The sequence below is a fragment of the Papilio polytes genome, unplaced genomic scaffold, assembly GCF_000836215.1.
Source record: "Papilio polytes unplaced genomic scaffold, Ppol_1.0 DF822289.1, whole genome shotgun sequence".
Taxonomy (NCBI): Eukaryota; Metazoa; Arthropoda; class Insecta; order Lepidoptera; family Papilionidae; genus Papilio; species Papilio polytes.
In genome coordinates this window covers 2,248,111-2,257,796 of record NW_013526915.1, presented here as the reverse complement: position 1 = coordinate 2,257,796, position 9,686 = coordinate 2,248,111, and the positions used below count along the sequence as shown (strand labels likewise).

The 9,686-nt window shown below is 33.6% G+C and overlaps 3 protein-coding genes across 3 annotated transcripts in view; 1 reads left to right on the top strand and 2 right to left on the bottom strand.

The window, feature by feature from the left end:
* LOC106106187 (collagen alpha-1(II) chain-like) overlaps window positions 1–1,423 on the top strand; it is a 12,149-nt gene extending 10,726 nt beyond the window's left edge. The window contains exons 14-17 of the mRNA XM_013286734.1: window positions 1–207; window positions 295–467; window positions 764–985; window positions 1,201–1,423. Coding sequence (XP_013142188.1) covers window positions 1–207; window positions 295–467; window positions 764–985; window positions 1,201–1,347 — 749 coding nt within the window. The 3' untranslated portion in view covers window positions 1,348–1,423. The remainder of the gene's footprint in view (window positions 208–294; window positions 468–763; window positions 986–1,200) is intronic.
* A 98-nt stretch (window positions 1,424–1,521) lies between these two features.
* LOC106106346 lies at window positions 1,522–7,806 on the bottom strand. The gene is made up of 5 exons (XM_013286923.1): window positions 7,673–7,806; window positions 5,414–5,573; window positions 4,097–4,302; window positions 3,067–3,321; window positions 1,522–2,666 (listed from the first exon to the last, which is right to left on the bottom strand). Exons 1-5 carry the CDS (start codon window positions 7,701–7,703, stop codon window positions 2,485–2,487), a joined length of 834 nt encoding a protein of 277 aa, XP_013142377.1. The 5' UTR covers window positions 7,704–7,806; the 3' UTR covers window positions 1,522–2,484.
* Window positions 7,807–8,792: 986 nt separating this feature from the next.
* LOC106106237 overlaps window positions 8,793–9,686 on the bottom strand; it is a 4,352-nt gene continuing 3,458 nt past the window's right edge. Inside the window, 2 exon segments of the mRNA XM_013286787.1 lie at window positions 8,793–9,131; window positions 9,403–9,593. Coding sequence (XP_013142241.1) covers window positions 9,045–9,131; window positions 9,403–9,593 — 278 coding nt within the window. The 3' untranslated portion in view covers window positions 8,793–9,044.

The following is a 9,686-nucleotide window of genomic DNA, read 5'->3' as shown; positions in this document are numbered from 1 at the left end:
CCGATCCATTGGGAGATGATCCAAATAGCATGCCACCGCGGTTCTTTAAAGAAGATATGTCGCCGGCGGAACGCAAGAAGATAGTGATGAAAGCTTACGAACAGCTCAAAGTGTCTCTCAACAAATTCCTCAAACCGGACGGCACTAAGGAAGCACCCGCAAAGACTTGTGGCGATATTAAATATCACTACCCTGAATTCCAAAGCGGTAAGTTAGCGTTTTTGTTCTATAAGTAATTTAATAGAGGTTGTCTACAAGAGCATTTAAAAAAAATTGTTTAAAATAATTTTTCAGGTCAATATTGGATAGATCCAAATGGCGGGGATATGAACGATGCCATATTAGTATACTGCGATATGTCTACTGGCGCCAGTTGCGTGTTCCCGAAGCCGATGCAGTCCCAGGACATTGTATACAAAGGAAAAGACCATGAAGCGTGGCTCAGTGAAGTGGAAGATGGATTCACGGTAAGTTGCTATACTACTATTGTAGAGAGGAAAGATTTGTATTTTTTAATTTTTGTATGTAATGCAATAGCTAAAAAACTATAAAGCCGATTTCAAAACTTCTTTCATTATTTAAAAGCTACTTTATCGCTGAGTAACATAGGATATTTTTTTACAATTCTCAATTTACGTGGACGAAGTCGCGAACAACAAGTCGATAGCTAGTCTTGAATAAACATAACATTCGTGTTTCGAAACTATCTAATAATTTGATTAGTGCAAAATCTCACCCAGCATATGATGTATCCATGTTCCAGATATCATATAAAGCGGAGCATAGCCAACTGACATACCTACAGTTGATGTCATCGCGCGCTGTTCAGAATGTGACACTGCACTGCATCAATACTATTGGGTATTACAATCCAGCGACGCACAACTACAGACACGGGCTCAAACTCCTCGCTTACAACGACGCTGAGATCCTGCCCAAAGCCAATAACAGACTTAGATACAAAGCTTTGTTAGATAACTGCCAGGTAACTATTTTATATTGCAACTTCGCTACGCTTTCTTCCCCTAATTGTTCTGCAAGCGATGTAGGTTATTAACACTTAACTCAAACTATTCTAATATTTCCGATATCGATAATTCCTTTACCTTCTCAGCAATTAAAATGTACATTTTAAAATTTCATTTCTGCTTTATTCTGTTACCTTTATCATCATGACGAATTTCTTATCTTCATTTCCAGTATAAGAAACAAGAATGGGAAGAAACTGTTCTACAGTATGAAACTGACAAGGCTGGACGTCTGCCGCTCCTGGATGTAGCTGTGAGGGATGTCGGTAGAAAGAACCAGAAGTTCCGCATAGAACTGGGTTTGGCTTGCTTCAGTTAAACTTAACAAAACCTAACCTACAAAATTTATGTTCAAAATTTTCTTTAGATTCGTTAGAACAGTAAAAAGAAAAATGTTCTGTGACGTCATCGATGCATTTCTATATTCAGTATAATTATTATTTTCGATGTTAACTTTACAAAACTACGAAACAAGAAATAAAACGATCTAAAAGATTTTAATCTTTATTTTAATGGGCAATATTGACAGCATGACGGTTGTTTTTGCGCCAAAATTCTGTCAGAAAAAGAAACAGAGGGCTTATTGCGAACATTTTCATAACATCAAAATATATCTCGTAGAATTTTTGTGTGACAATTTCGAGAACATATTCGTAACGTTACATGATATTTCCTCAGTGCTCAAGCGGACAGCGCTCAATATTTTCCAAAAATAATTGAATATAAAATTAACAAATGATTTAATTCATTTTGCTCATAATTTTGTACTTTTAAAATTAGTTTTATATTTAGGTTAAAATTAATTAAGGAATTACTGCCAAATATTTTATTGTTCCTAAGTAAGAAAGTTTATAAATCGTAAGTTCGTATATAATCGTTAGCATTAAAGATATACTTTATTTTTATATTGCATTTATTTTTTTATCTTAAGTACTTAAGTGTAAAACTAAGTCGTCACAAAATGTAGGGTTTAAGTTATTTACAAAAGTCCTCTTAAGGCTGTATACGCTTTGTACATAATTGTAAGTAATCCCTAATCTATTTTTAATATTTTATCCTTATTAGTAAATAAAAACTAGTTTTAAATTTATTACTAATATAATATGTTCAGTAGATAATTAAGTACTTATAATACAAGTGAAATAAAATATTTCAATGAATCGTTTTTTTTTTATACATTCGAGATCACTCTTAGCTTCTTTATAATGATTTTTTTGTTTCATAAACATCAAGTTATCAAATTTCAATTTATTGGCATTTAGCATAATGCATTTTTTATAAATAAAAATATTTTTTTTATTTCAAAAACTTCAAAATATTAAGACATAAAGCAGCATGTTCTATATCTAAGTAAGAAAAAATCGTACATTTTCTAAGTTCCATTAGTCCTTATATAGGGCTAAGAAATCTAACATATCAAAATCAAGTACAATATAAAGTTCTTTGTACTTTGCATCTAATCAGTACAGGAAATCTTCCTAGTACACGACACGAAAGGTGGTACACTGCAGGTACATTTAGTACACTCCTCGTCCACAGTTACCTCGTCACCGACCGACAGAGTTGTATTCCCGAACACGCATTCCGAACTCACCGCCCGCAAGTTCAATCCGCGAACGACCTTTGATGAGTTTGTAGCTGAAATAGATAACAAAAATCTTAAATATTAAACAGAATACGAGTATAAGATATAGTATGTATTTATGTACATATTGAAATAACTCAAAAACTACTGGACCGATTTCAAAAATTCTTGCCCCATAAGAAAACGATATCGCTGAGTAACATCATACTTCATACTAATATTATAAATGCAAAAGTTTAGATGGATGTTTGTTAGCGTTTGTAGCCTAAACGGCTGAACGGATTTTAAAGACATTAGGTATAGATGTAGTCTGGAAGAACACATAGGCTAGTCTAACTTTTGTTTTTTTTTAATTCTATGCGGACGGAGTCGCAAGCGAAAGCTAGTAGGCTATATTTTAAATATCACGTGGATGAATTACTAATAAAATTATACAAGTGATTGAATACTCACGACATGTAAACGCGATAGGACAAACAGAATCGCTTCCTAGGAAGATTGGCGCGCAGTTCTGAAATAGTTTATCTTGGTAGTGTATTTCAATTCCGCAATTAATATCGCGACAGTACGACGAGTCTTCAATTGTACCGTTCCACTGCGCTGTACAGATGCATGTCTTACGACTGTCCTTTGGTTCGAAAGATTCCCCTTCCCTGTATGTCTTCCCGTCTACTTCGCACGTCTTTAGTGCAGCCACTGCGTCTTTGCCTGCGGAACAAGCAAGAATAAACAAAACAATTGACTGCTGTAGTGACACAAGAAAAATCTCAATTAAATTTACACTCTCCGTCATCAAACAGGGGAAACGGGTTAGTGAAGTGTAATCATTAATCTGTTTTTTTTTACTTGACTTGATTTCTCATACCCAAACATTTAAAAAAAGAATGGACTTTCCCACTTCGAATGTTTTTGTCTACTGCACAAGCTATTTAATTTTATTCACTATATAGATAGAGAAGGTAATAAAAAACAGGACTTCCTATCAGCAATTAAAATCAGGAAGTCACCTCGGAATTAATTCTGATCATGACAAATATTTACATGTGGACAATAGATCATACGGATACGAGCTAATAAGGAGGACATTGTTATTCCATGACGCATTATTAATGGCCAGTTTAACTTACGATTTAAAAAAAATAATTAAGAAATAATACACCAATTAGACCCGACATAAGTGAAATTAAATTATTATTATAGGAACCTCCTTTATGTCCTGTCTATGTCTGTATAAGTTTTAAATATTGTCAAATAGACTCAACTGATTATAGGGTTGCTTATTGTTATAGGGTAGATTTTGACTATAAATAGTGCTAGACAATACCACTTAAATCTAAAATGTATTGAAAGATATAGTATGTTTTGTATGCATAATCGTAATAATTAATTGACGTCAAAGATAGATAAAGGGGATTAGACACTAAATAAAACTGGAAACTACTAAAGGAGACATAATCTACGCATTTATAATCTTTGTTCTTACCGCAAACGGTTCCCGTACTGCAACACGATTCTAATTCATACGTCTTGATACATTCTTGTTGCATGTCAGCATCGAAAGTCTCAACACAGTCGACAGCCGCGCAATCGAAACTCGGCTTCCCAGACACGGTGCACTGACAGGCGAGTGAACAAGGGTTCTTTATAGCTGACTGTGGGATCATCGAACGGTCTTTATATGGGACACCTCTGGAATTACATATTAAATATTATTCAGTTAGAATATTTTTAACTTAAATATTTAGAAATTTACATACAAAAGTTATAGTGAATTGATTTAAAATATAGTAAGTTTAAATAAAATTGATAACCACAAACAGTTGAAAACAATAGGAAAAATCCAGGACATCGCGTATTTTTTATATTTTATAGATAGAAAAAACTAGTCGGTGGCATCACCGGAAAAATAGCCTTTAAATTATTAGTCATAAGTTTTAAATTAGTTACGAAATAATGTTCTAGGTAATATAACCTTCCGATTTCAGATTAAAAAATAATTTATTACAACGATAAACATCAGTCATCCATAACTTTAAGGAAGAAATAACTATTGTTGCTTTACGTTTTTATTACTCAAGCTTGTATACAGTCAGTCACCAAAGTAAGCAATGTAAGGTCGTGGTATTTCCGAAAAAACTTACAAAGGTCAATTGTGATTGTGACCATCTTTTTGTCCGTTGCATTCGACGCACGGATGACGAAAATCTTGCGCCTTTTAAAAATCGAACACAAGGTCGATGACCTTCGTGTTACATATTTGGCAATATACATTTTATAACGGCCATTTAAAATGCAATTCGACATTGATTCAAATTGAAAAACTCATGATATCCGGAGATATTTAAAAAACAATAGAATTTAACGACAAACTTGGTTTTCAGTCAGATGTATAATTCAAATGTAACTATGAGTTTATTAATAACATTTTTATTAGGTACTAATGCCAACAAAACGATTTCTAAAAACCGTATTATTACTTATTAACTAGATAAAAGTAATTCGAACGCTACACTAATTAATAATCAAACTTGGAAACAGCTTAGTTCATAGATACGAGAACAAATGTATCTATAGCTGTATTGGCTTTCGGCCAAGACTCCGACAGCGAGGAATTAAAAAAACAAAAGTAAGTAGCCCATGTGTTCCACACTATCCTCTACGTCAATACCAAATTTCATTGAAATCCGTTCAGTCGTTTAGGCTACAAACTCTAACATCCATTCATCTAAACTTTGGCATTTATATTAGTATGATGTGGCAATAAAACAACAACATTAAGTTTCTGAGTAAATCACATTACCTATAATAACATACGCTAGGGTCTGGATGTAATTTAGGACAGGTGTAGGCATCCGGGCAATCTGTACTGTTGGTATCAGACATCGCCGAGCAGCCCAGCTCGGCGTAAAACCCGGCCAAGTTACAGTTATTGCGCATATCTGTGAGTGCTGTCCCGGCAACTAGAGGAAAAAAATCATATAATACAAACAATAGTCAAGAGTAATTCTGTTAGCCTGTTGGCTCTATGATGAATTCCAGGTAAAATAGAAGTCTAGGAAATGAAACACTTTCGAATTATTCTAATACTATCCCGCGACTCCGTCAGAGTGAATATAAAAAAAATAAAATTATATCCTAAGTGTACTGTCAGACTATCATCTACTTCTATGCTAAATTACATCTAGATCTATTAAGCAGTTTAGCTTACAAACTCTAACAAACATCCATCCATCTAAACTTTTGCATCTATAATATTAGTAACTAGCTATTGCGCGCGACTCCGTCCGCGTATAATTAAATAAAAGCAGTGAGTAGCCTATGTGTTCTTCCAGGCTATCCTCTACATCTATAGCAAATTTTATCGAAATCAGTTTAGACGTTTAGGCTACAGACCCTAACAAACATCCATCCAATGGATGGATATCCATCTATACTTTCGCATTTATAATATTAAAATATGATACCATAAGCTCTTCTCTGTTGCACAAATGCAGTTTTATAACTAAACTTCCATCAAACAATGTAATGATCTTGAGATCAAGCAATTCAGATATGGCATTACATACAACCTTCTAACTTGACACTGCGGTTTGTGGTTCATCAATAAAGACATTTTTGTTTTCATTAATAAAGCAAAACTACAATAACTTAGTTTTATTACCCTCAAACCGGTAAAAATGTTATTTCAGTACAAGTTAATTTGAATAATTATCAATGTCGCTTGAAGCTAATTCTGTCATTACTAAGTGAAAATTAACATGCAATACAGTATTTTACAATGTATTCTTTCTATACTGAACATTAGTCACTTGTTACCCTTAGGGTTGGTTCACGAGGTTTTATATACCTAAGGGCCTGTCCCACCACTGGCTGATACAGGCTCAGATAGCTTAAAAATTACGTCACTGATGAAGTAACAAAATCCGATATTACCATCACATGTTTTACACGTTATCAGAGAATTTACAATTTGGTGGGAGAGGCCCTTAGAGTTTTAATTTAATTTTTGCGGTTGATCAAATATTCTATTTTGGAGAAATAATTTGGGAATAAGAAAAATAATTTGGGAAAATAAACTAAGAAATATTTATTTAATTAAAAACTAAAAAATTATAGCTATATAGCTTATACGAATATTATAAAGGGAAAAGATTTGTATTTTTCTATGTATTTATTTAAAGTTTTTGAAATTTATTTTTGAGTCATTTAATTCAAAAACGCGGCCGACGTCAATCAATTTCTTTAACTATTGAAAAGCTGAGTAACATAGGCTATATCTTTGTTATTTATTCATTTTACGAGGACGAAGTCGCGAGCAACAGCTAGATAATACCATTTTCGGTAGATACAAAAAATCAATATATACCATAGTCCTATAAACTTCAATATGTTCTATAATAGTATGGTAAAGTTCTGTTATTACAGACGGGAAATACCCGAGACATCAAACTTTGTACTTAGGACATAGGTTCATTGTTAGGCTAATGGGAAACACATGGTTCCAGTCTGGGAAGCGTTGCTAAAATTATTGTACATGTGTTAGTCAAAGCATATGTTAGCATAAAACAGAACTGGTCTTATAAAATATAGTATTATGTTTACTGAAATATTTTTTAAAATTCGAAGTAAATTACAAAACGACACCAACTGTCATATTTTGCATTCTATATCTTAAACCAATTAGACATTGGCGCGTTAATTTCTTGGAATTCAGCATATTTAAGTATTTTATTTCCTAAAACAATTAAAAATATAACAAGTTGCAAATTAATGGTTAGTTTAACTTGAAAAACGTTTGCGCAACTGAACTAATAGAGTATAAACATATGACAGACTAGCTTTCGCCTGCGACTCCGCGTGGTATTAGATAATAACTAAAGTGAGTAGCTTATGTGTTCTTCCAGACTATCCTCTACGTTTATACCAAATTTCATTGAAATCCGTTGAGCCGTTTAGGCTACAAACTCTAACAAACATCCATCCAATAAAACTTTCGCATTTATAATATTAGTATGATTATAAAACTATGTCATTGATAAATTAAAAAACAAATACTCACAGAACAATATTAAGAAGAAAGACGATTCCATTGTTTCCCACTTTGTTCGCACAATGACTTATGTGATATCTAAACGTTAAGCAAACGTCAACACAAGACATGCGTCCTGTTCGATTATCGGCATGGGAATGACCCGTGAATGATTCAACCGACGATTACAATGATCGCAGAAAACTTTATAAACAAATACATAACCTTGCTGCAACACCGGCATTTATAATAATATTGGATTGAAACATCTATACTAATATTATAAAGAGGTAAGATTTGTATTTAAGAATGTATTGAAATAACTCAAAAACTACTGGGCCGATTTCAAAAATTCTTTCACCATTAAAAAGCTACGTCATGCGGAACATAGGCTATATTTTTGAATTAAACGTAGACGAAGTCGCGAGCAACATGTTTTATACAACGGCTTGCTTTCGGCAATTATTCTGTCCTCGTGGAATTAAAATAAAAAACAAAACAAAAGCAAGTAACCTAACCTATGTTTTCTTCCAGACTATTCTCTACATCTATGCTAAATTTCATCGAGATCTGTTCAACAGTTTAGGCTACAGACTCTAACAAGCATCCATCGTATAGTTTCCCATTTATATTGGTAAGATTGATAAGAGGCATTGATAGTTGATAAGAGAACATGGTTTTATATAGTGGACGATAAGATCTATATTTCTGGAATAGAACCTTGAACTACATTTTTTTATATCATAAGGTGGTCAAAGAGATAGCCCCTACTTAAATTCGTCAAAAAGCAATGCGACCGCTACCCACAGATATCCGCAATTACAAATGCATTATCAATCTCCTCCTTCCTCACCTTAAATCCGCAGTAACATATGTAAATAATTCAGTAACCCTATCTTAATATTTTCAATTACGTATAATAAAATCTTCACAAGAAAGTTTCACCAAAAAATTTTTGGTTTAAGAAAATTTGCTGCAAAAATTCACAAGGCGCTGTAAATTTTAAAGATTCGGCAACTTTTTGTCGACTTTTCTTTTCTCACAAAGTACTTTGATAACGTATAGACAGTTTTAAGTAACTTGCATAAATTTAATTCTAGGAACAAAGGACTTTAGAATTGAAAATTAAGTAAATTAAGAAAAAAAACACTTTAAAGTAAAAATTAATATATTAATTTAATTTGAATCTTTTTTTCTAATTATAAGAAAATTCGTAAACACTGCTTTAGTAATATGATGTAATGTTTGGTTTTTAAAAGAAGTCTAAAATAAATTATTCTTCTATATTACGTTATAGCACCTTGCAGCTAGGTTCTAAATTAAATGACCACGTTTAGTTCTTTATTGTCTTCATGAGGTACACGACGTGGTCTTCACGAGGTGTATGAGAGATCTATGAGGTCTACATGAGGACCAGGCACTCGTACTCCGCGCTGCTTCTCTCTTCGCCATCGAAAGGATAGTAACAAACGCCATGGCTTGGATGAATCTGGAAAAAATAACAAATGTCTCAAACACTTTTATTGCAATTTTTAAAGGACAGGCGCTCAGCGTCAAGTACCGTCTTACATCCTACATTCTCAGTATTTCTCTTTCGAAGAGCGGATAGAGAATCTTCAGCTTACAGCTTCCTTAGGTTTTCTCTTTATTTTAAACAACATACTGTTTATTCCCCAAAATAAGTATGCAAAATACAGTTCATGTACAGTCAGCATCAACTTCTGGCTGTTTGAAGCATGTGTATTTTCAGCAGCCTTTACCTTTCCAGGAGTGGTGCAGCCGTCGTGCGTGACTCTGCCGAAGTATAACTTCTCTCCTTCAGCGGTGACGCCAGCTTCCACCGCGCCCGGAGGCGTCGCGCCGTTCGTCGAGAACTGCCATGAGAACATCGCTGGCACCAGCACCTGAGGGAGAACAAACGTTTATAAACAGTTACCTCTAACCTTTGTATAATTTTTCTTATTCCCTGTGAAAGAACATGTAGTAATGATATCTTGCACACCAGTGCTTTAACCAAAAAGTATGCGTAGAAAGAGATGGATTG